Below are 26471 nucleotides of genomic sequence, written 5' to 3'. Positions count from 1 at the left end.
AGATGGGCACTGGGACAGAACTGGGATGTACTGGGAGGCACCCGGGGTCACGATCTGCCTCGCGGTCCCTCCGCCCCCAACTCGATTTTATTTCCCCTCAGCAGCGACCCCGGGGCCCGCTCCGCCCCGGCCGGGCCCGGCCCACGCATGCGCGGCGGCGGGGAGGCGGCCGGCCGGCATGACGGCCGAGCTGCAGGCCGCGGGCGGCGCCCCGGGAGGCGGCGGAGCGGTGAGAGGGGGGCGGCGGCACCGGGACGGGGAACGGGAACCGGGGGGGAGCGGCCCACGGGGAGGCCTCGCCCGGGCCCGGCCCGGTTGGCGGGGAAGCCGCGGGCTGGGCTCGGTGCTGGGCTCGGTGCTGGGCTCGGTGCTGGGCTCGGTGCTGGGCTCGGTGCTGGGCTCGGTGCTGGGCTCGGTGCTGGGCTCGGTGCTGGGCTCGGTGCTGGGCTCGGTGCTGGGCTCGGTGCTGGGCTCGGTGCTGGGCTCGGTGCTGGGCTCGGTGCTGGGCTCGGCGTGGTTTGCTTTTAAACCCTTCTCAGGTACCATGGTGAGACCGTGGTTCATTCCAGAGGGTGTGCGAGTAGCCCCACATGGCATGCTCTGTTGTTGCCAGCCTTCTAAAATTCTCCCCCTGTAACATCCCTCGTGAGTTTTCACCTTTCTTTGGTACCTTTTGGACCTATCTCCAGCCGCCTGTTACAAACCTCAGAGCTGCCTCACCTGCAGCAGGCAGGGCAGTGGATGGGGGCACTCAGCAGGACGCGTGGCTCTGCTCTGAGAGCCCTGCAGCACCTCTGCGCTCTTAGAAGAGAATAACTTCGTGAGAAGTGTTCCTCAGGGGCAGCGTTGAAGGAATTTGCAGGAATAAGGTATTGATGGAGTGCACCATGCGTTCAGAAGGTGTTTGTTTTGCTCAGGGCCAGGTCAGGAAGGTGCACGATGTACAGGAGCCTGTGTGCACGTGTGCTGATGGACAGGGAGCCAGCAGGCCATCGCTCCTTGTCGGGATGGATGCTGGCTTGTAAAAGGTCTCGTTTCAGGAATGTGAGCGTTGTCGGTGCTACCATCAGTAGGTTTGCAGGCCTCTTCATATCCATTTTGCTGGGTTGATAAAAAGCACAATTGAGGTGCAGTGGCTGAAGGTCATCTGCTCCGCGTGCCTCTTCCGTGCCAGCTACAACATCTGCCTTGCACGCTGTTATTTATGGAGCCCCTTGAACTTATGCACCGCATTTACACCCTTCTCTGTTTCCAGTTTCTCCTCAAAACAAACTACTTGTGCTCAGATCGTATTAAGGAAAATAGCAAAACCTACAGGCTTTATCATTTTTATCTCCGATACCTTCCATTCCTCCCGGCATCTCGATTTGAGAGTCAGGTCCTGTTGCCATAATGTAATACTAATAGCACTGTCATCGTGGTCGTTATTTTTCTGGGAGGTCAGATTTCAGCATTTGCTTTGGTTTTAAAGGTGCGATGTGTATTAACAGCTGTAGCACGCTACCACTATTGTTTTGAAAACAGCTCTGGAGCTTGTTTTAAAGTACCGTGGAGCATAACTCCAAAAGCAATCAACCAGGCTAGTTAGAAAAATAAAAATTCTCTCCAAAAACTTAACAAATTGTACGCACAGAGCGTGGTTCCCCTTGGTTTTTGTGGGCTGCCAGTCAGCCGCAAGCCTCTTGAAACTTGTTGTACGGGATAAACTTCCTGCTGTTAATACAAATGTTTCTTATGAAAGGTTGAATGAAATTGCCTTAGAAATCCAGTAGAATTTTAAGCGGTAACTTAGAGCTGTGGGCTGGTAATTAGTTTTTATGTTTACTGCAGCCTTTGCGAGTCCTTCTTTTGGTGAAGAAGAAAAGCCGATGAAATCATGCCCTGTCCTGCCTTGGATTTCATTATTGCAGTGTGGTTTATTAGCATGGATTTTTCTCCGATGGAAACATATGCCCCGCAGCGTTAGGTAGGGTTAGCCAACAAGAATACAGCTCACTAAGGTAGCAAAATTAGCAACGTGATGTAATTGGTTTGCTGTAGTGAAAGTATTCCTGTCCTGAGGCTCATGCTCTTGGCTTCTTATCGCAGCGTCTCATTGTGCTGCTGGCTCACCGTGAGCCTTTCCAGAACATCTCAGCTCTTCTGGTTTTTAGGTGCAGGGACTGAAAAAGCGTGTGTGAGGGATTGGGAAGGATGTGTGCACGTCCTCACGTGCTGCTTTTTGTAGCAGCTTACCAAAAGGGTAATTTAAATGGGAATATGATGAGTAACGTTGGGAGAGTTCCCATCAAAAAAAAAAAGAATGGGGGGGGGGATTTGTCTTCTAACCAGCCACCTGCGTGGATGCATGCTATTTTTAAGATATTTGTGCATGGTGTAGCATCTGTCAGCAGTATAGATGTATATATAGCTCAAAAAATAGCTGACGTTCCTGGTTGCAACTTGTGCTCCAGTTGCATTAAAACACGGTAAGATTTTTCCCAGCGATTAGAGTAAGCAGAAATTTGAATTTATTGCATTGCTCCGCAGCATTCCCAGTTCAGATTAATTAAATGTGTGATCTGAAGAACCCAGGATCCATCGGCCTGTACTGGCAGCAGGATGCCAGATAGCCTTTACCAGTCAGGCACACGCAGCAGCCCTCTCTGTTTGTCCTGCATCGAATCCGTGCTGCGCCAGGCGGGATTCCAGCATTGCAGAGCTGCATCTCCCAGGGTCGGCTTTCACTGGCGCTGGGCTGCCAGCAGCTGCTGCTCCAAAGGGGGACGATGGGACCTCACTGCTGGGGGAGCTGGCATTCCCCAAAACTATGCTGTTGAAGTTATTCATAGCACTGCAGCACTTGGTGGGCGCAGTGACTGCTCCTCTGGAAAAAGAGGTGCGCCCGGCTGCTCGTGCAAACCTCTGTATAGGCAGCATTGCATGCTTGCAGGTAAAGTGCATACATGTAAGTTTAACAAATCCTTACACACTTAACACATCCATTAAGAAAATGATTACAGAAATGTTCTTAGGTGGCTAAGCTCAGAATATGTTGTTGGCCATGGCTTACAGACAACAGTAAGTAGCTGACCAAACCTGGAATTGCTGTGAGGTGGGAAGGAAAAGCCGTGGAAACTTCTTGGGCCCCTCTTCTGACGCCTCATTGTGAGTGAGAGATGACGTGCACAAGTGGCATGTGCAGCCAGGCTTAAAATAGCCCCTCTCCAATCCCCCGAGAGCATACCAGGTTCCTTATATGTCCTGCTGCTGATGCTACTGCTTTTAGGAGAGCGGTGCCGGTGCCCCCCAGGTGTGGCTCATCTGATGAAGTGCGTGGTGCTTCATCTGGGGCCTGCTAACATGCTCTTGAGTGTACAACAGGTTGAAAGTTAGTCTGTAAATAGAAATTCTAACTACGATGTTGAAGCTGATGTTGGTTTTGTTACCTGGCACGTTTAACTGAGCTTTTGTGTTGATCTCTAAGTAAAAAGGAAAGAAAGAACAAATGCTCTGGTGAGTCCTTGGCAAGCATTGCAGAAGCAGCTTGATGTTTTTCTTGGTCACCTTTTTACATTAGCTTTCTTTATTTCTCGCCTGTAGGATTGCCAGATGCTTTTAAACCAACTGAAAGAGATAACAGGAATTCAGGATTCAGCTTTCCTCCAAGCAGCTCTGAAGGTTTGTATGTTGTTAAGACCTCTGATTTTGTCCCCAAAATCAGGTAAGTTCAGGCTCTCTTGAACCGTAATTCAAGGGTCAGATACACACTGGCATTTTTGCGGGCTGATGAGAAACTAATCCTTGCTGAAATAGTCAGTGCGTGGCCTGCGCCAGTGACACAGCGTGTCCTGAATGGAACGACTTGCTTCCTAAGAGGGGAAGCATAAATCATCTGCTATTTTCTACCTCGGTTTCTACTTCATTCAGATATATCCATGAGGCAAATACATACAGGAGTCCAGCATTTGTTGGTGTCAGAAGGAAATAGAATTTTAGGGCTAGCATGTATTCAGATGCATCTGAAACAAAAGCTCGATGTGAAGTTGAGAACCCTTCATTTTTTTTTACAATAGTAGACCTTAAAGTCTGAGCTGCAACAGCACCTGCCTTGTTAAACCATTGTAGACATTCTCTGGTAATTCTGCTCCTACAGGGCTGTTACCATGCGTTACAGTAAACACAAATTTTGAGGGGCAAAGTTTGTTTTTCTGTATTTAAATTGTTTCAGGAGTTATGGACCACTGAAATCACATTTGCAGCTTTGTGACGTGTGGTTGTTTTGTTGATCACCGGAACAGTCATTTGTGCTCTAAAGTGAGGGGACAGAATCGTCTCAGGCAGTTAGAGAAACAACATTTATCTGGAAAGATCCTTTCTCATAATGCATGTTTTGATATCTTAAATTGTAGTATTGACTGATTACAGCTACGTCAGGCTGGAATCATCAGACGCTATTGCCTTGAGATGTGTCAGCAAGAGTTGCATTGTTTATGTACAAAGAGACTTGTTTATATACAAAAGGACTCATTTAAGGAAACTTTAAGTTTCATTGAGAAATAACATTCAGAAAATGTTAGCATAAATGTAAAGTAGTTTAACACTTATTTCATTGTTTAAAATGAAATAGAAAACTAGTCTATTTGAGCTCTTTTCTAGAATGAACCAAGATCAGTGTTTTGCATGTTCTTCAGATATCTTGTGCTGCGTTATGTCAAGTGATTGCAGTGTGCATAGCCTGCAGTGATGGTCTAAAGAACGCCTCAGGATCAGTAGGATATATATGGCTTGAAATTCTTGGAGAGTTTGATTCCTATGAGTCTCTCCCTGTGGCTAAGTACCCTGTTGCACTGCAGACCTATTGCTATTTGAATCTCTGGCAAGGGAAATGAAATTAGTTAATGGAGTCTATAATGCTCTAGTAATAAAGGCAAAGTGCTTTCCATCAGATAAATTGTAGCCTTTATTATATTCATTTTTTACTGCTACTTGTCGTCAGTAGATAGCTTTCTTCTGTGATGAGAGAAAGCAAAGTTGGAGCCAGTATGCCTATCTTTACCATGGATGCATTAAATTTCATACAAATTTCGATGAAGTAACACTGGAACTATGGATTTTTTCCATGTCTTCCTCCTAGGCTGCTAATGGAGACCTAATGGAAGCAGTCACCTTCCTCACAGAGGAGCATGCTCAAGAGCCTGCTCGGGACACAGCTGCTGCAGAGCCATCTGCTTGGGAAGGGAGTGCTGTGGGCAAACAGCTTCCACAAAGTAAGTGGGTCATCTCTGCTCACACTGGGTCTCCTAGAGTTCTTCTTAAATGTTGTCTGAGATAAAGTGTTGAGCCTCCCAGCTTCTGCCAGTGAATCTCTCCCATTCCTGTCCTGGCACAGATTTTGCTAATATTTGTCACTTGCCTTGGGATGGTTCAGGGAAATAAAACAGCAAAAATAAACAACACCAAATCACTTTGGTATCGGTAAGGTTAGTTTTCCTAGAACCAGCTCATCTCTGGATCAGCTAAGGGCCAGTTTGTAGGTAACAGATCATGCTACAAAGATGTATTTATTTTAAACAATTGATCATTTGACTAACACAGAAAACCTAGGAAACTCCTAAACCAGAGAGACCAGAATAGAGAACCGAATCCCTGTCAAGGCATACATTTCTTTCTGCAGCATTAACTTGCAGAGCAGGTGAATTGAGTGTTCTGTACAACGTTCTCATGAAAATTTAAAACAAAATGTTATTTTGACCAGCAGTTTGATTATGTGAGGGTTTTTTATAAATATTACCACAGGAAGTTGATTCTGTGTGACCATGCGAATTGTATTAAATTAAAAACCTTGATTTCTCAAAACAGCACCAGTTGTCAACGCTGAAGTCAAAGCACAGCAAATACAAGCAACAGCTGGTGTTCCTGATTCATTATTTTAATACGTATGAAATATTCCAGCAAGCTCTTGGGTGTAAGGAAATCTGGCCTTTACACAGCTGAATGGTCTGTGCTCCTAGCCAAGCCCACTCAATGTGTGTTTTTTTTTTATGATCTCATAGCGTGATCCAACCTAAAAGAATTTGTTCTTATAAGTTTTACGAGAAAATCATGCTTGCATCATGTTAAAAGTCATGTTTGTGCAGTGTAACATTTTCTAGAAGTTCCTTTCAAAGAAAACATTTGCTTCCACCTGGTGGAAAATTGATTAGAATGCTGCTCTGCTTCTAGATGGTGCTGCTCTCAACCCTAACAACAAAGACGACCTCCACACAGTTGTTTTCAGACAACTGGAATCACCAAAAGGTCAGGCTGCAGAAAGAGATGCTGAAAGGTCAGTGGATTTGAAGTTTGTTTTTGGTTTTGCCAGATATTGTAGGTGGATTCTTAAGCTGATTACATTTTTTGTAACTGCAAAACAAACATAAATCATGTAAAAGATGTGTATGTGCTGCTTTTAGACAGCGTGTGGATTGTTACCGTCTTCTTGGTGGTATAGTTGATCTTTACTTTTGGAGCAGCACTGCAACGTGATGGTTGAAGTAGAAAAAATAACTTTAGTTGTGTCTTATTTGATTCCTGCTGACATGGCTGGCATGCCAAACAAAGCAATGCTTTACTGGTATTGTAGCACCTATTGAAGAAGCACCGTGAAATCTCATGTATCAATTCACCTCACTCCAGTCACCGTGTAGCTCTCTCCTTTTTACAGTGGGTTGGGTTGGATTGAATTTGCCTCCAGTAATGACTAAGTAGCACTAGATACTAATTTTGCATGCAGCTAGTTTACAAAGAAAAACATGCGTATCTAATACCTCATTCCATCATCTCAAATTATCTTCCAGTCCTGTTTTTCATCCACCTCGTTTCAGAGTTGGAACTTTTTTGGAGTCAGGTGAGACATTTGTTGCCTGTAGTGCCAGATATCACCTGACAGTGTTCAGCTCTGCATCCTGCCTGTGACTAGAGTACAGCTTCCAGAGTTTCTGAGGCTCTTTGTGAGATGGTGTTTCACAGAAGTGTTCATGTTTTGTGACAGACCACAGGAAGTACATTCTGCTGAAAACAAAAATCGTTCCAAAAGGAAACGCTGTGAAGTTTGGGGAGAGAATCCCAAACAGAGTGACTGGAGAAGAGTGGGCGACTGGCCTGTTGGAATGAAAAACATCGGTAATACATGTTGGTTTAGCGCTGTCATACAGGTAATCTAATGGCAACGTTCTTGTGTGATAGCTGCAGTCTTGGAGACAAAATATTTATCGATTAAAATTAAATATTTAATATCTTCATAGTTTCCTGTGTAGAGGAGTGAATGTGGCTATCCTCAGATAATACTGTTTTTATTTTACATGATGTTTACTCTAAGCATACGTAAAAAAGAGCAGTTAAAAAGATTTTGCATAAAAATAGATACAGATGCATATAATCAGTGTGTGTGCAATTGCTTTTTTTGGTGTGGTGATGTACAAATACTTAATGGATGACAGAAACTGGACCGGAAAGGGGAACTGATAATATAATTATACTGGCGTCACTGTTAGCTCTATAACACTTGGGGTATCAGGTTCTGGTTAATGGAATACAGTGGCACAAATACTTGAACTAATAAGCAACTAGGCAGTGTATATTATTAGTGATAACCTGAACAAGAAGAGACAACACTAAGTGCCACTGAACAAATTTGTCTCTTCTAACCATTTTACATAGCAGATAAATGTTAATCAATCATGGCTCTCTAGCTTTGAGAAGAAGTAAAAAAGCTGCAAATGAGCTCATTTTTCTGTGTGACTTGCTCTTGTATGCGTTTTCTAAGCTTGCCTGTACAGAATAGAATACTCCTTAAACTGATTATATGGCCTGAACTGGGAGTATGAGATTTTCTTCTTTGGAGGAGCATGAGGAATATGGAGGGTGCAGATGTAAGCAGTCTGTGTACCACACCAGTACTTCTTGAATGTTAAGTAGTAACACGAGGCCATTGAAGAATTAGCAGGGAACAGAACAAGCTGTGGAGTAAGAGTCAGTGGTGCATAAAACTGAAATGAGTCAAATCCTCGTGGGTGTTGATCAATTGTTACCTCTCCTTTCCTTTCAGTCTCTGTTCCAGTTGCCAGAATTTCGGAGGCTGGTCCTTGGCTACTCTCTGCCACAAAATGTACTTGAAAGTTGTCGTAGTCGCACTGTAAGTTTTCATCACGTAAAGCTGTGAAGTTTCCCTTTTGTGGTATACTGTTTTGTTCTTTCTTTAAGCAGATTTAATTTGAAACAAGCCCTCGGAGACCTCTGTTCATATGTTAACAACACTTAAATTGCCTAGCTGCTTTAAAGACAAATTTGGGAAATACTTTACAAAGACAGAATTGCTGTAGAAAAAAAAAAAAAAAAAAAAAAAAGTAAGCTTTTCTCTAGAGCTTCTAAATGAGTTGCAGGGAGAAATCTGACCCATAAAACTTCTTGGCAGATTGTTCGTTTGTTATATGCTCCTCAGAAGAACTGGTATTTAAGGCAGTCTGAAGGTCCGCTAGCTCCAGTACCTTCTGAGAGTGGTCAGCAGGAGATGCTTAGAAAATATTTAAGGAAAATTATAGATAGAATTATCTTTTGCTTGTTATATATGTCATTCTCGGTTTTGGCCACCACCATTTAGGAGATTCAGTGTACTTGCTTTTGTCTGTGCTCTTGGTATTCTAAAAATCCCAAAGTGCGTAAAGAAGAACTTCAAAAGTTACCTTACCTTTTAGCTATTATTACAACTGGCACCTCCTTTCTCTAAGGTTCCTGATAAGTTATTTTTTTCTCCCATGCATCCACTGGGAGATCATATTGTTTCCAAAAAAGGACACTGCATGTCTTTCTGCTTTTGTCCTTTATTAAGGTCATCTCTTTCCTTGGTCCTTAGCTTACCTCTTGAGTCATGTGCATGTTTGTTTGCACTTTGTTTTTAAATGCTGCTTTTTGAGCTGCAGGAAGGGTTTGGCTTTTCTTCTTTTTGTGATGCAGGGAAAAAGAAATATTGCATTCATGCAAGAACTTCAGTGTCTGTTTGCTTTAATGCTGGGAACACGTCGTAAGTTTGTGGACCCTTCTGCAGCACTGGAACTTTTAAGAGATGCGTTTAGGTCAGCTGAAGAACAGCAGGTAAAACCACATTACAAAGTCTTTTGCTTCTTTTCAAACCAACACTTGCTAACAGAAATTCTGTTTCGCTTCATCCTCTTATTTTCAGAGAGCTCTTCGCTTGTTGGTCAGCTGACAAGCAGCTGTCCCTGTGTCACTTAGGTGAAATGCACGTGCTTGGTAGTTAAACAGCCACTGTAACAGTGCTGTACCCTGTGCCATCTGGGTAGTAATCACAATAATTTCCTCCCACTAGCTTGCAGATGAACAGGGTGGTCACTATGGGTCTAAATCATCGCAGCACTTCAGTTTCATGCTTCTTTCGGATGGGTAGGTACAGCAGTACTGGTTGGGTTTTGTTCACATAGGTTTGTGAAACCAGCAGAGTGTGAAAACACATCCTTCTTGGTATGTTTGACTCTCAACTTTTGTCTCTCTTCTAGCAAGATGTGAGTGAATTTACACACAAACTACTGGATTGGCTGGAAGATGCATTCCAGCTTGCTGTGAATGTCAAGTGAGTTTTTTATGATACCAGGAGTTTGACTTGTCACTGAGGAGAAACAGATTTTAAATGTGACTGCTCAATAAATGAGAGGGCTTTAAATGAAAATTTTGAGTAATGAAAAAGACTTCTTTGTTTACTGATGGTGATCCTCCGTCAGCGTGAAATGTGCTTATGGACTGTTAGATCTACATTTCTTGCTTAAGTGTAGGACTGTATTCAATGCCAGTATGGACTACAAAGCGTGTAAGTTTTAAGGGATCTCAACAGACTGGTGTAAAAAGACCTGGTTGGTTTTGATTGTGTTTTGTTTTTGTTTTTGTTTTTGTTTTTTTGAACTATTTCAAAATAGTTCACTGTTTTTTCCTTGCCAGTATTATTATGTGCTTTTGAGTGTGGAAGTATATGAGAAGCTTCCTCTCTGTTTTGTGCTTTGATAGAAAACTTTATTTTTGATTGTAGGAAGATTGCCAAGCAAGTGCTTAGATTAAGAGTTAAGGCTTTTTTGCAGCCTAAAGCTGCAAATGAATTCTGTGCTTTTTCTTTCTGAAACAGAAGCCCTGCAGATAAATCTGAAAACCCAATGGTACAACTTTTCTATGGCACTTTCTTGACTGAAGGTGTCCATGAAGGTGAGTTAAGGTTTTGGTAGATTCACTTTTTAACTCCTTTAAGAAATTTGATTTATGGCAGTGATAATACATGTTTTTGTTGCATATCCTTGATGAATTTGCCTGGATCTTCATTGTTATAGCAAACTTGCAAATAGTCTTCTTCATAAAATTGTTTTCAACATCTATAAAATATGTCTTCTGAAAGTATTTAATGCTTGTAAGTGCTTCTGTGTTTGAAAGCACTTATTCTGTAAGGAGGCTTACCCTGACAGACATATAGAAAGCTATATGCACTTCATTTCTTAAAAGTAGTGCATCTAAACTGGTGCCCATGACAAACTCTCATGTTAACTTGACGAAATATGGGTTTTGTATCATTTTCATCATCCAGGCAACACTTTTTCCAAGATCGAAACCTTCGGTCAGTATCCCCTGCAGGTAAATGGTTATCGAAACTTGAATGAGTGCTTGGAAGGAGCGATGGTGGAGGGAGAAATGGATGAGGAGACTGCAACTCAGTCAGTGAAATACGGACAGGAGGTTAGTTGCAAGTTTTGTTGTTGAGGTTTTGGTTGCTTTCTAAAGAAAAATTAAATACGTGTAGCACAGGTGTGTCTCAGTATAGTGTGATAACTTTAAATGGCAATTGTAAACAGTCACTACTAACTGAATAAAAAAAAATTGTCTGCGTACCTGGAATCTCGTATAAATGTATGTTAGTGTTACATAGATACTGAGTCTGCTTATTTGTAAAGATGTGTTGTCCTATGTAACCAATTAGAGGAGTTTGTTTTAAATTAAAAAGGTAAAGAGCTGCTTCTGATGCAAGTGTGATAAAGTCTCTCTCTTTCTGTTGAAGCCTACCTGTACCTGAGTAGGGGGAGAACCACTGCCTCCATATTTTCGGAGGGTAAAAGTACAGTGCTTAACTCTATGGTATGCCATTTGGAATTTGTATCCTTCTCCCTATTACAGTGTGTGTTTTTTTCTTTTCATTTTCACTCTTATCTTCTGACTGTGCTGATTTTTTTTTCTTTTAAATCCTGCAAATCACAAATCAATCATGAACTACTTATCTGCAGCAAACTAGAAAGCTAAGGTACATCATTATATTCAGCATCCTATATACATTAAGAACAGCTGAGAAGTTAGGTTGAGAAAGACTGAGAAATAATATTAAGAATTTTGCATAGGTGTCTGGCTTAGAAGGGATAAAAAAGTATTTCTGTTCAATGAGAAGGTTTGAAAATGTCTTGCTGTGGTTTAAACTAGCAAAAGAAAAATGAAATCTTGCGCTGCTAAGCCCTGTCTGACTTTGGTCTCAAATGCTTGTTTCTGGTTTTCCTAGTTCCTGCGTGAAGCTGTTTGGATGCATTTGCAGCACATTTAGTTGAAATTGGTGTAGGTTGGTGCCAGAGACAAAGGGATACAGAGAGCTAATCAGGCAGGTTCACTTCAATCCAAGCTTTTTAGCTTCTTCAACTCCTTTTCTGAAAGGCAGAGGGAAATTGGACTAATGACAGAGATGTTTTAGTCTTTCTGTGTCTGTGCAGACAGAACGAAAAAGCTCTATTTCCAAGAAATATGATTGGAAAAAGTGCATCTTAATTTTACTTTCTAGGAAGTCTGCGTGATAGGGGGCATAGAGAATAAGGTGCATTTTGTCTTTGGAGAGCTTAGGTGAGTGCACTGAAGTTTTAAAGGATCACAAGGATTAATTAGAATTACGTTTCCCGTAGGTAATAGGGGTGTAAATCTTTCCTTTTCCGTTTTTGGGTTCTCTTGTTCTGAAGATTGGGCTGCTTCTGAGAAAGCTCTGCTAACTGGCCATTTCCTTCCAAAGCATTTAAAATTATATATATATTTACAGTGAAGGGGATTCTTTTAGATATAAAATTTGCTGTTCTACTTTGGTGTGGGGCAGATTTATTGTGGCAGGACATCTGACATTAATCATGCAACAGAAAATGACCTTAGTGTGTTCATCATGAGTCCAACAGAGAGTGTTGTCTGTTTGGTGCCATGCTAAGGTAGGTGAAGTAAACGGGAAGTGGATGTTCGAGATATTTGTGAAGGCAGAGGACGTATGAATTCAACTGAGAATTTTTCTTTCAGCATGGCTCTTTGAAACAGTTGCTATATGTATAGAAAGTGGGTTTCTTGTCTGAATCTCTTAAATTGAATAGTTCTAAAACAGACACAGAGAGGATAAGGAATAACACACTGCTTAAGGACTTCTGTTTTGTTATTCATCATTGCATGTGATCTGTGTTGGCAAATAACTACTGTAGAGGGTTGTAGCTGACATCCAGAGTTTGTGTAGTGTCTGGTAATTTTCTGAAGTTCAGTGCTGAACTAGTTAATAAGCTACCAAGCTGGGATGTGTCAGGCAATGAAAATTAGTCTTCTGAAAGTTATTATGAGGTTGCTTCATGGTAAAAGTGTAAAATGCAAGTGAAAGAAATTTAATCTCATAGAACTTGATTTTCTGACTAGTCACTCCATAAACACAATATACATTAAGAAATTTAAAGACAGCTAGATATTTAGGATCAGTCTAAAATGTGCTGTTTGGCAGTCATCTTAAAACAAGTCCCCCTGGGGGGCATTTCTGCTTTTTTTACAGCGCTGGTTTACAAAGCTTCCACCAGTATTGACCTTTGAACTCTCCCGATTTGAGTTCAATCAGTCACTGGGACAGCCAGAAAAAATTCACACCAAGCTAGAATTTCCTCAGACTATTTATATGGACAGGTGAGATTTTCTGTTGCATGGTATGTTTAAATCTATTGCTTTATTTTAATTCAAGAAATTTAAAAGATGGTATTGGTGAGCAAGGAAAGGATTCTAAAATACTTATGAAAGACTGGATCTGAGAAGTAAATACGTTTCACATGATTGGGCTTTGTCTGTCTAGGTACCTTTACTGCAGCAAAGAGCTTATTCAGATGAAGAGAGAAGAAATGAAGAGATTAAAGGAGAGAATGACGATTCTGCAACAGAAACTGGAAAGGTAAGTAGTCAGCTAACTTTATTTTTGTACCACGTGGAAGTTTTGTAAATGCTTCCTTTCAAACAAGTATTCAAAGAGAAAACATATAGGAAGGAGAAATACCTGTGTTCTGAGAAGCCTGGAGTGTGGAAGTGTTTTTATAAGAAAAGGTTGGGTTTGTTGATGGTTTTTGCAGATTAAGGATATTGTTACATGAGCAAATTTTTAAATACTGCTGTTGGAACTGTCAATTGTATTTACATGTTTCCTTGAAAAAGTCTATTAATACCTTTAAAAAGAAACTACATTATGTGCTGCATTAGATGTTCTTTACAGCTTAGCATTTGGCATTATTTATGTAGTGGGGAAAATCAGTAGCAAAGATCTGGTTTGTGGGCAAACAGAAGGCTTCATTTTCCAGGTGCTTTGTCTAAAAATCTTTTTAATCAGCTTTAAACTTGCTTAAATTTCTTTTATATTCGATTATGACAATTCCGTGAACAAGTGGAAGGCAAATGCTTGTCCTGCACTGTAGTAGCCTTGGAGTTGTGTGTTAGGCATAGCCTCTGGCAGGCATCATGCGAACGGTTCATATTTAGGTCCGTGTGTGGCATTGTATTGAGTCTGGCTGGGATGGAGTTTGTTTTCTTCTTAGCAGCCTGTGCTGTGTTTTGGATCTCCGACTGCAGCAGAGCTGATAACACACCCGTGTTTTGGCTATTGCAGTGTCAAGGCTTCCTCTGCTTCCCACTCCTCTCCCCCCAGTGGCATGCAAGCTGGGGGTGAGCAAGGAGGGGACGCAGCTGGGACAACCCACAGATGTATCCCTAAACAACCATGTCACACACTGTCACAGACGTGGAGAGCTGCTGTAAGAGGTGCTCTGGTGTTACTGCTAAACCAGCCCTAAACTCAGTCTAGGCTTTGGAAACGGCCAGTCTTTAGAGAGGGAACATCAGCAGCAGCTATCAACAGACAGAATCCCTATGGTGCCAAGGCAGGGGCATGCTTCTCAGTAGTGGAAACATGATCTGAACACTGAAAGGGATAGCGGAGGGCTCTTCTTGTAGCTGCATGGCTTTCTGAGGAACAGAAGAGCTAGATGCATTTGAGGAACAAGTGTGTGTGCATAAGCCCTACTCATTTTTCAGATTCTGAAAAGGAAATTGTGGCAGGGCAAGGTCTTTTTAAAAATAAAATAAAATCCAGGTTTGTATATGCTGTCATAATGAGAGTTCAAAATTATTTTGAACTTTGCAGCTTTGTGAATGTTCAGCGAGGAAATGTCCTAAGATTGAGATATGATTTCTGCGTTCAAAGCAATTAAAAATAAAAACAATTATTCTATGTCAGCTCTTTGTAAGCATGTTGTGTCATAAATTAATATGTAGTAGCTTATTTGTTGCTCTTCTCAAGCTTAACCAGTCACGTTCCTTCATTAATGGAATGCTTTGCTTTTTTATTGTAGGTACATGAAATATGGCTCTGGCCCAGCTCGCTTTCCACTACCTGACATGCTCCAGTATGTTCTTGAATTCGTCACTACAAAGTCTGCTGTACCTGCGTCTCCTGAATGTGTATCTTCTGCTCAGGACTCTGAGACAACTGTCCTGCAGTCCCAAGCTGGGTCGTGCATTTTGGACGTGCTTTCACAGCCAAACGGGTTAGTAGATAGAAATAAACATTTTTAGGAGAACACATTACATTTCAACTAAATGCTACTGTTTTTCATTCTGAAAGTGAATTATGTATGTGGGCTCTTGCGAGCATGATGGCCTGTACAAGTGCAAGTAGTCAGTGGCTACTTTATTCTTGATTTGGTTCTGTTTGTCTTTGTATAACACTGCAGGTAGTTTGTGTTTTTTGGAGGGTTTTGGTTGGTTGTTTTTTTTTGGTGTGTGGGTTTTTTGGTGTGTGTTTGTTTGTTTGGTGCTTTTGTTTTGTTTTTCCTTACAGCAGCATTGTCATATTCCCATATTCCATAAACAGTAATTCCAAGTTAAATTATATGCTCTTTTTTTGGTTAGGTTACTATTTTTTTTATCACTGTTAAATTACTGCAATATTGGATAATTGCAAACCTGCCCAGTTTGGTTGGCCTCCACTCCATGCTATGTAAATAAATTAATTTCCTAGTAAGGGATGGAATTTTTGGAATTACTCATTGTGGATCTATTCCTCACTGTTTTCTTCCAGTTCTGTAAGAATTTTAGCTTTTATTTGTCCTGCCCTATAATTTAATTTGGTCTGTTAAGGAAGAATTGCATTTCCGTTAATTTATTTTCTTTGTGTTGTACCATCCTAAAATAAAAATATCTGCTCTGGCTCTTGAGTAATTTTTGTTTAACCTCTTTTATTTTCTTTATTAAATCCTTCTCAATTTTTTATGAATCTGCCTGTTACTATGGGATTTTGTTTTGCAGCATACTAGAAAGAAAGGATACTAAGACTGAAGATGCAGCTGTCTTTTTGGGAAATTCCTCGCCGCAGAAAAAATTGGATGTGCCACTCCAGCCTTCTGGTTCACCAGCAGAAATACCTGAACGGCCAGCTCCTCATGTGGTTTCTGAGGAAGAGATGAACCTTGTTAGGACATGTCTACAGCGATGGAGAAATGAGATTGAACAAGACGTGCAAGGTTGGCCCTAAATGTTTGTTGTGTTTTTTGTGTTGATTGCCATCCTGATTTCCTCTCTGTTGCTTCATCTGGATACATCCTGAGCTATGCCCTGTGGTGTTCCTGCTCATCTAAAAATACTCCTCCATGTTTTGAGGTACATGGTATACCCACTGAGCTTGGACCTACCATCAAATAACCTTGTACAAGTTTCAACTCTGTTAAGTTTATTTGATCATTATTGCCTGGCTTCAAACTTTTTGAAAGTGAAGAGGGCCAGAATAGCCTGGGTAGTCATTATTTTTTATGTATTTTTCTCATTCGTGATGTTCTTGGCAGATCTGAAGGAGTCTATTACCAGAGTTAACCTATCCATTGAGCAAATGTACTGTGACCCTCTCCTCCAACAGGTAAAAAATGCAGCTTTGTTAGGTAAATATTAAACTGATGATGCCGATACTGTTTTTTGTTCATCGTTGTCAGTTCAGGTTATCCACTTTGTTGTATTTTTAAAAAATCCCAGTATTATGATGAAGAGGAGAAAGGATTTGTTTAAAAAAAAAAAAATGTTTTTCCCTTAAAAGTCAGTTCTTACACAGCAGTAAATTTAATGTATGACTCGTCTTGTACAAGGCAACATCTGTGAATGTGTTTTATAACTTCTTTACAGAGATCAGACAACTTCCTTTACTAGGAGTAGGTCTGAGAACTCTGTCCATTTGAACTTGCAGGTTCCCTATCATTTGCATGCAGTCTTGGTACACGAAGGGCAAGCAAATGCTGGTCACTACTGGGCCTACATATATGATCAGCCTCGAAAAAGCTGGCTCAAATACAATGACATCTCCGTGACAGAATCATCATGGGAAGAATTGGAGAGAGATTCATTTGGCGGCTCAAAGAATGCTAGTGCCTACTGCCTGATGTACATAAGTGATAAGGTGTCCAGCTTTGTTGCAGGTACTGGAGTTGCATATTTAGAGTTGTGTGTTATGTTTTTTTATGTATTATGTTGAACCTACACAGTAGTCTTTTGTTATGCAGCCTTCCCTATTATTGGTAAGTTATTGGTAACAGTTGCTTAGTCTTGCGAGTTTGTTTGCAGTGCCAATGTATAAATAGTTATGTGGATAAATTATTGTGCACGTGGCACTATACATGGCCAACAGCTGTAGAAGAACCTAATAATTTTGCGCATGGTACATTTTGATGCAATAAATAGAAGCAAACAATAGAGAACTGTCATTCTGTTCATTGCTAAATATTGCTGATGAGAATCTGGAAGTTTTTCTTTGTCTCCCTGTGACAGGTCCATTTCTGGAATGAGCCCATGATTTATTTTGTTTTTTCCCTATTTAATGCAATTTCTGTTGTTTTTAAAAATGCTTCACTTTTACGGTGTGTGCATAAGAAAAAAATCTTTATACCAGAGATTTCATCATTTGGTTTTGATCATTTTAAGACTTGTCAAGAGCTAGTATTTCTTGGCTTTTGTGGTATTTCGAAACTTAATACTGAAGTAGATACAAAAGGTGCTGATAAGTACCAGCATGAAATTCATGCTTTCAGGTCCATGTGGTTTCCAACCTCTATATGTTATGTGAGGTTGTAGATACGATGTGTTAAGCTTGATTGTGACTGTTCCACTGTGGGCAGTTTAAATACCGTTCTCTGTACAGTGGTAGCCCTTGACTACAGATGTATTTCTGACCTATGTATTTCGCTATATGCAACTCATGCATTTCTTCCAGATGAAGATGATGGCTCAGAGGTCGGACAGTTTCAGAAGGAGGTTGAAGCCTTGCCCCCCGAGCTGAGACACTACATTCAAGAAGACAATTGGCGGCTTGAGCAGGAGGCAGAGGAGTGGGAGGAAGAGCAATCTTGCAAGATTCCTCAGATGGAGCCGTCAGCTGCTTCTGAATCACAGGACCTGTCCTCTGAATCAGGACTAGGTGATACCACATCTGATTTTGTGATCTTTGTTGAAACTAATAACAATCAGTTGGTCATAAAGACCACGTTTTGGAGCCTTATGTAAATGTCTAGGTACCTTGAAGGAACAGGTAATGAGTTAGCAAGGGCGGCTGGTTTGGGGACTATGTCCTGGCAATACAAAAAGCTATTCTACGATTTTTGTACATCTGTCCTTCCAGGCTTGTCAACAGAAATGGTGTTTTCTATTCATTTAATCATAATGAGCTAATTTCATTGCACTTCCAGACTTGTTTTTTTTTTTTTACAAATGTTGAGTAGACAATATCCAAGCGCTATTCTCTTGAGTGGGAAAGTGTTTCTTAGCAATCCATGACAGTGTGTGCCATACCCACTGAAAAGGTTTCGTGAGGCTTCTATTCACAAGCTCACGATGAAATACATTCAACCTCTGGGATGAATGTAGCAGCTGTTTAATCATGCACAGAAGTGCTACAAAGCATTTTTAGAACAAGAGAGGAAAAGAAGACGTAAATGGAGAGCAAACATTCATTACAATATTGTATTTTGATGGAACCGAGTAACAAGCTCACTCCAGACTTGAATAAAGTATTAAATCGGTGTCTTGTATCATGTTGTCTGGTGGTGCAGCAGATTAAAATGTTAATAAAGCCATTGTGTTATGTTGGGCCAGAATTCCTGAGAATGTGCACTTTTAGTAGAGTGTTACATCTTTAGTGCTGCATAACAAAAATGAAGGTGGCTGATAATTTCTAATGTAAATGATTTTGGATGCCATTCACAGTTAAAGAAGTTGGTATGTGTGCCTGGTAAATTTGAAAGAGGGCTGCTTTCATCTCATGTGCTTCCTTTTACCCTCTGAGCATTTGAGTTTGTGTCTTGCAGTTCATGTTCTAATGCCACATCACTGTCTTGACAGATCAGTCTTCAGGCTGTGAGCAGAGCGCGCGTTCTCTGTCTTCTGAGCATGCCATGATTGTGAAGGATCAGACTGCCAAGGCCATTGCGAACACAGCCACTGCCTATGAAAAGAACGGTGTTGAGGCAGCTCTCTACAAGGTAAGGACTGGACCCTGGCCCAGAGAGCAACCTGTTGTTGTCTTTGTATCATTCTTCTTAATAAACCTTTGCTTTTTCTGTTTCTGTGTAATTATGTAGCTGTACCACATTTAACTCGGTCCCCTCCTGCTTTCCTGTATTTTGCTTTTGTTTTTCTTATTCTTTTTCTTTTTCTTCTTGGCCACAGCCAAAGGAGGTAGAACCAATGAAGGCCCACCCGGGAGAAACAACCTTTACAGTTCAGGCAGAACAACCACAAGATGCTAAAGAAACAGAGTCTGCTGCCCAGACTAGCTCACAGGTCTCTGAAGTGGAAATCCCCAGTGTGGGGAAGATTTCTGTTAGATCTGATGCAGATGGATATAATGAGGAGGTACAGCTCCCAGTGCAGAAGTTAATTACTGACCATCACTAACCTATAACTTTATAGTCAGTTGGCTTTGAGCTTTCTAAGACTGGATACGACAGACGTCTGTCACAGAAACAGTACTGTTTTCAGAGTAAACTTTTCACCTGTAGAAATAAAATTTGGTAGCCAGACCAAATTGATTAGTAGCTTCTTTTCTAAATGCCATCAGAGAAGCAGCTCTGTAAAAAGCACTCAATCCTTAGATCTGCTCAGTGTCCCTGTGGGTGGTCTTTCTGGCATAATTATATCGAAATTGCCCCTGATGTATTACTTTACTTACAAGCCCCTTTAGGTCTTCAGAGTTTTGTCCCATTTATCAAAGAAGTTGAGTTCTAGTAGTGTGACTTAGAGGATCCTAGCTACTGATTTGAGTGTTTAACCTCATTTATACATACTTGAGCAACATTCTAGAAGCTGGCTCTTTCACAAGTCCTGTTGAGTTAGTTGAATATGCTTAATACATGCTTGTATGAAGTTAGCACAGTGAAATGCTCTGCCGCAGGCACGGCTGTCTTCTTACTTGCAGTGCTTAAGAAAAGTGAGTGGGACACAGAGGGGTTAGGGTTAGTGTGCTTTATGTTCTCACTTGCTGAATTTAGAAATTCAAGGCTTGGAGCAACAAGCCTTCTGATTTAAGTGCTTAAAAAATCTGCATGTCAAGTGCATGTGATAGGTGGAGTAACTAGTATGTAAGCAAGCAGCAGCTCTGGCTTATTCCGCCTGAATTCGTATGATTTCCTTTAGACTTTATCTTTTGAAAGTTTTTCCTTTCTTCACCATGCCTTTTCTTCTTTTCCTGTCTGTTACCGTTTTCCTTGTTGTTGTTCGTGTTTGTTTTCCTGCTTTCATGGTAGGTGATGCTGAGTCCAGCCATGCAAGGTGTCATCCTGGCTATTGCAAAAGCCCGCCAGACCTTTGATCGAGATGGGTCTGAAGCAGGGCTCGTTAAGGTATTCTATTTGTTTGCTAAACTGAGCAGCATGGAAATCAGTTTTCACAGAATGAAGAATCTGTTATATTTAAAGACATATCAAGAAAGTGAAAGGAAAGATTTGTGCTTTTTTTTTCCTTCTAACTAATGGCTTTTCTGTTTGTGCTTGCATAATGTCCTTGTTCCAAACAATTTTTAGAGCTTGTAAGCTCTGAGGAAACAGCAGATTTTACTTTTCTCTGTTTATAATGATTATTCTTTGTATTCTTTGAGGGTATAGGTAATTCTCTGTCTGTTTAAAAAAAGAAAAGTAGACTTTCTTTGCCTTTTAAAATCTGTTGCATGTCCTTGATGCAAGTGTCAGGAAATAAACCAGCACTCATGAATTTTTTTTCTTTGGTCTTGAAAATGCATACTTATTATAACCACTGTTGTAAAATGTCTTCAAGAAATGAATGCATGACGTAGAGGGACTTGAAAGAATGTAAACTGCTGAATACTGAAGTTGGTGTTAGGTTTTAGAGGCAGGTAGATCTAATGACAAAAGGTGGCAAGGGAGAAATCACCTGTGTTACTTATCTACAAGAATATATATCACAAAATACTCTTGCATCTTAATGCAGATAATACAGATGCAAGAGGATTACACTTGATTTTGGCAACCTGGCACTGGCAAGAAGCTTACCAAAACTGTTTGAGGAAGTTATGATATACAATGCCCCTTTTCTTTTTTTTTTTTTTTAATTTTAGCTTCAGATGTTTTTGGGCTTCTATTCACCAACAGAACATAACTAAGCAGCAGAGGCTAGTTATCTCCCATGAGAATCCCATCATTGCAGGACACATTTAAGCTCTGTGTTTGCTCCTGTAGAATTCAGGTGGTCAGAAGCGTGGACGTTTCAGTACGTATGTTTCATTGGCAGGCATTCCATGAAGAATACTCCAGGCTCTATCTCCTTTCCAAAGAGACCCCCACCCCTCAGAACGATGCCCGGTTGCAACATGTGCTCGTTTACTTCCTGCAAAACAATGCTCCCAAACAGGTTGTGGAACGGACCCTTCTCGAACAGTTTGCAGATAAAAACCTCAGCTACGATGAAAGGTTTGTGCCGTGGATTCCACGATGAAGTTTTTCTCATCTGGAAGCAGCTGGGGTCATTCTTCTGACTTTCTCATCTCTGCTTATACGGAGCAGGTCAATTAGCATTATGAAGGTAGCACGTGCTAAGCTGAGAGAAATCGGTCCTGACGAGGTCGATATGGAGGAGTATAAGGTAAGGGACTGAAATGCCACCTTTGATTGATCCTTCACACTGTCAGAACTCATGCTGTCCAAAGCAGCATGTGGGAAACTGAGAACGTGGTACAGAACAGAGTTAGCACATAGAGCAGTAGCTGGCATGCCTGTAGGTAACAGCCTTGACTGGTTTCATCTGAAATTTGTATCTTCAGAAACTATGAGGGAGAATGAGTACACTGGAAATTTCCTGAGCTTTCAGGAATGTTTATGCAGTTGACTAAATCATTATGTTGAGTGCATGGCTTTTAAGAATGTTAATCTCTTTGAAGGGTAAAGTCTGCTATACTTCTGAGTTGTGAAGGAATGTAAAACTTGGGTGTGCATGTTACAGCTGAAGCTGATACTCTGCTTTCTTTCTCCTCCTCAACAGAGATGGCATGAAGACTATAGCCTTTTTCGCAAGGTATCTGTTTACCTGCTTACAGGGTTGGAGCTGTATCAGAACAGAAAGTAAGCTTACTTTAATTGTGTGTTTGAATATGCCCTTTGGACTCCTGTACTAAAATCTAAGTGTCTTGAACTGGCATTATACTTGGTTTAAACACATTCTGGAGCTCTTTAGACTCTTACGATTTTTTTAAAGGGCCTTCTTTTTCTCCCTAACGTTTTAGTTGCATAATTAGCGCAGTCTGGAGAAAGACTGTGCTGTTTTGTGAAAGGTTTGTGTTTTGAAAAGTGATTTTTCCAATCCAGGAAAAAAATTAATAGCTGCTAGAATTATTCATGGATGGAAACAGATTTCTGAGGTGGCTGGCAGTGATGAGCTGCCAAGTTCAGGTGGGCAAATGAACAAGAGGCTGGGCAAGAGTATGTTAGAGTTTCTCTGAACTTACATCTCTCTATCAACTCTTCGAGAAGTTGGATCCATCAGTTGTTCGGTTTTCTCAGCAGGGTTTTTATAAGGTCAAAATATATAAATGAACTGAAAATATTATCCTTTGCATTTCTGTGAGTGTTCTTGCAAAGTGCAAAGTTCTTGGAGCAGTGCAGAAAATGTTGGCATTCATGGTCTCGGCCAGTTATACACAAACTTTAAAGGGCTATTCATAAGGTACTCATTTGGAACGCAGGGCAAAAAGGAACATTACTTAATTTGACACAGAGCATCTGTTTATGCTTTGGCAAGGAAATTTTAGTTTTTCTGTTGGGTCTGATGTTAGTTACTGTTCAAGCTAAATCGAAAATATTTCCCAAGTTGACATGATTGACCACACTGTAGCTTGTTACAGCAACAGACGTTGCAGGCTGGACAGCTGACACTCTTCTCCTAGGTACCAGGAGTCCCTGACCTACCTGGTCTATGCCTACCAAAGTAACACCGCTCTGCTGATGAAAGGAACCAACAGAGGAGTGAATGAATCACTGATTGCCTTGTACAGAAGAAAGTGTCTCTTGGTGCGTAATGAAGTGCGCTCAGCTCATTTGGGGAGGGTTGTGGAATGGTAAAAGCAGCCTGGTTAACATCAGCTCTTTTTGTTCTGTGATGCAGTTCACTTACTGCTCAGTACACGTTGCCCAAAGGATCGGATTGGACCATATCCCCTTCCAGGAGCACATTTCATTAACATGCTGCTTTTTCCAGGGAATGTTCCAGTACAGCTGAACTTACTATTGGGTTTTTAAGTCAGCGCTTTTCAAAAAAGCAGTAGTTGTTTTGGGTTTTGTCCGTTAGCTTCCTTCCCTCACAATAATTATTTCTGATGCTGATGGCTTCCTCTTTCTGAACAAAAGGTGATGCCCTTTTCAGTAGGAAGAAAAAAGCAGTATAAAAATTAGATTTGTTGTTAGTTTGTGCTCTGTAGTTTCCAAGCCCAGTATGACTCTGTCTTACACCTGTTACTGTGGCTTCTGCCCCTTATTGAGTACCATCAGTAGCATGGAAATCTAGAATAATTCAATGAAAGAAGGTTTGATGTGATTTTTGAGGAATCTTGTTAATGGCAAATATTAAAATCAGAAGTATAAATAAGCTATATATATGCTATGTGCATATATAACAAATTGCATATATTTATATAAACACATACATTTTTTGTTTTCTGTAGTGTGATTCCTTTGATAAAGGTTGCTGTTCCATCAAAACCTAGCACCTGGTTTTGTTTAAGTCTTTCTCTGATTCTCCCTCCTCTCCTAGAAGTTGAATGAGGTGGCAGCATCTCTGTTTGTGAGTTGTGAAGAAGCTCGTGTGGCAGAGGGCATTAGTATCCTGAATGAGCTGATCATCCCCTGCATGCACCTCATGAGCACCTGTGACATCTGCCAAGAAGATCTGGATGCCATTGAGGTCATGCGAAACCGCTGGTGCTCCTATTTGGGACAAGAAGACATGGACGGTAGGGAACGAATGTCCACATTACCTTTTTCACACTGTTTGTGGTCAGGGCAGTGTCTAGATCTTAATTAGAAAGGAACTGAAGGGCATTTAAGACAGCATTAGCATTGTAGCAAGTCTGGGTATTTCTGATGGAGGTTGTGAGAGGATAAATGTATTTGTATCATCAATTGAATTACGCTGTAGAAGAATTTAATCTTTTTATTTTTTCACTAAAGTTGCAGAAAAAGGCTTCCTCTTCATTTAAGTGTGAAAAACTAATCTAAAAATAATGATTTAACATTGTCTAGATAGGTTTTAGTTTTGTTTCCTCTTACTGAATTGAGGGTTTTCTACAGATAGCATGTGAATGCTTCAGGCTTAATTGCCCAGACTGTATAGGGAGCAAACACAGAGGAACATTTCACTACGAAGAGAGGATTGTTGTGTTGTAGCTGAATTTTGGTCCTGGATGGCTGTCCTTGTACTGTGTTTTCTTCTGCAGTCTGAAGTTAGGCTTCTGTGGCTCTCCCCATGTAATTTTTCTTAAGGGATGTTGGTTTCAACCCCCTTTATCTTATATATGAAGGTTTGGGGAGTCATTGCAGTTTTTTTCTATCATTAGGAAAGGGCAAATTTGCCATAGGAGAATAAGGCGAAGACATGCAGATTTATTCTCCAAATACTGTTGTAAAGAATAAATTTGTATCAATGTGTGCTAATAGGCAAGTTTCCCATTCTTGGGCTTGTCGTAACAGCTTTTACTTAAACAAAAGGTTACGAAGAAACAAAAGTAGGCTGCTTGCACCTCCTGTCTGGATCGTGTGAGGTAGTTCAAATGTCACCACTGTGCTGATGGTTTTCATCATCTGAAAGAGCCTGTCCTTTAATGCACAGTCTGATGCTGGAGTTCGTGTGGTCAGCTCATTCGTATGGTCAGTCATTTACCATGAACTGAAAAATGTCTTCTCTATGGGTTGTCCTGTGAAGCTCTGAGATCATGAAGGCTGTGAAATGCTCTGGTTCATTCCAGTATAAAGCCAATGTTTGAGAGTCACCTTGAAACACGTAGTTATTTCTGACTTCTCAGCAAGCACAGCATCTTGAACTGAGAAAACCTGATACCCTGGCAGCATCTGGTGCTGCCCCAAGACAGCCAGGTGTCAGCAGAGCTCTCCTCTTTATGGAGCCCAGCATAGGCTCCACACAAGAGACAGAATGTGGGTGCTGAGTGAGATCCAGGCTAGCATCTGGTGCAATGACTCCAGTGCGTCAGCAGATGCTGCTCATCCCTGTGTGCAGGGTGCGGGCATTCCTCAGGTTTGGGTGATCGTTCTCAGAAAGGCATCATTGTTCTTTAGCTTGGAGCCCTCAAACCCTCTGCTATCTGGTCTTTTACTGTTTCAGTCCCATTGACTAGTTCATCCTCTTCCCCCTTGACAGCAAACCTGCAGATGAAGCTGGGCGAATTGCTTCCCAGGCTGCTCGACTGCTCTGCGGAGGTCATTGTGCTGAAAGAGCCCCCGAAGATCCGGCCCAACTCCCCGTACGACCTCTGCAGCCGCTTTGCAGCCGTGATGGAGTCCATTCATGGTGCCTCGACTGTGACTGTAAAATAGATGGCAGACTTTCCCCCCGATACGGTGTGCTATAAACCACCCGCCTTCACAGCATCCTCCCATCAGGCAGCGTTTAAAAGGGAGAGGGAAGAGAATTGGTGATTCATATTCAGGCCTGTGTTCTTTGTAAATACAAATGAATAAAAAGCAATATTGCACTTTTAAGATAATATGTTAAGTAAGCATGCAAAAGACATGAGCCACTGTTACTAATATGATCCAACAGGTACCTGACAATTCCATCTGCTTTATATTCCCAAGACCAAATGAGGAGTTGTGTGTTTTGTTTTGGCAACTTTCTCTGCTGTCCAGCAGGCACATATCAGTGGGATTGTGACAATAGCAGAGGAAGAGATTGGCTCATCTAGTGAGCAAAACTATTAGCTGTCAATCTGTCAGACGCACTTACATCTTCCTAAATTATTAGCTGCAAGACATTATATATTCAGATCTTGCCAAGCTTCTGCTAGCAGAAGTCTGAATTGTGCGATTAGGAAGCTGAGAGGAACAATGGCACTCACTCTGTATCATGTGGTCAGTCATGCATGCAACTGCATATTTCAGTTAAGTCAAACAGGCATTTGCCTTTTGTATTTTAACTGGCAAAAGAAAATATGCAGGATTCCTCCTCTGAGAAAGTCAAAAGCAAATAATGGCAGAGACAAGAGAAAGGACAGAACTGTAAAGATTGCCTCCACCACGCTTGTGCTACAGTGATAGCTGACTGGTTAAAGGACATAAAACCCCTGAAGCGTTTTCCCCTCTTGGATTGGAAAGTGAACTTCCTTCTCACCACTGGTGGACTTTCAATGCTGGATTAGTGATGATAACTGTAAAGGTTAGAATCAGCTTTTTATTTTTTTAAATTTTTTAATTAACTTTCCTTTTTAAAAAAAAAAAAAAAGCAAGCCCATTTGGATTTCCTTTCATGAGCAGCCTGTAATTGTTTGAACTCTGGCAGTTTTTTAAACCAAATGCTGTAAGAGGAGAGGGTAAGCCTGTTTGTTAGGACTATGCAGGTTTTCTAAAAGTGCAATAAAAGCATTTGTTCTATGTTAGAATGAAAAA

The 26471-nt window shown here is 41.1% G+C and overlaps 1 protein-coding gene across 9 annotated transcripts; it reads left to right on the top strand.

The window, feature by feature from the left end:
• Nucleotides 1–165: 165 nt before the first annotated feature.
• On the top strand, nt 166–26471 carry USP28 (ubiquitin specific peptidase 28). 9 transcript variants are annotated; one of them, XM_084495866.1, is made up of 26 exons: nt 166–229; nt 3583–3660; nt 5117–5249; nt 6205–6307; nt 7013–7175; nt 8069–8155; nt 8974–9111; nt 9534–9607; nt 10151–10227; nt 10601–10749; nt 12836–12963; nt 13127–13222; nt 14670–14864; nt 15625–15839; nt 16158–16228; nt 16550–16778; nt 17570–17773; nt 18694–18833; nt 19021–19206; nt 20097–20192; nt 21097–21275; nt 21369–21447; nt 21844–21923; nt 22745–22868; nt 23608–23806; nt 25228–26471. In XM_084495866.1, the coding sequence occupies exons 1-26, from the start codon at nt 179–181 to the stop codon at nt 25401–25403; spliced, it is 3450 nt and encodes a 1149-aa protein (XP_084351992.1). In that variant the 5' UTR covers nt 166–178; the 3' UTR covers nt 25404–26471. The 9 variants fall into 9 exon arrangements, with proteins under 9 accessions (XP_084351992.1, XP_084351999.1, XP_084351993.1 ...); XM_084495867.1 differs by lacking the exon at nt 166–229 and adding an exon at nt 515–869; XM_084495865.1 differs by lacking the exon at nt 166–229 and adding an exon at nt 2353–2932.

Source organism: Aythya ferina, assembly GCF_964211825.1.
Source record: "Aythya ferina genome assembly, chromosome: 22".
Lineage (NCBI taxonomy): Eukaryota > Metazoa > Chordata > Aves > Anseriformes > Anatidae > Aythya > Aythya ferina.
This window is presented reverse-complemented; position numbering and strand designations above follow the sequence as displayed.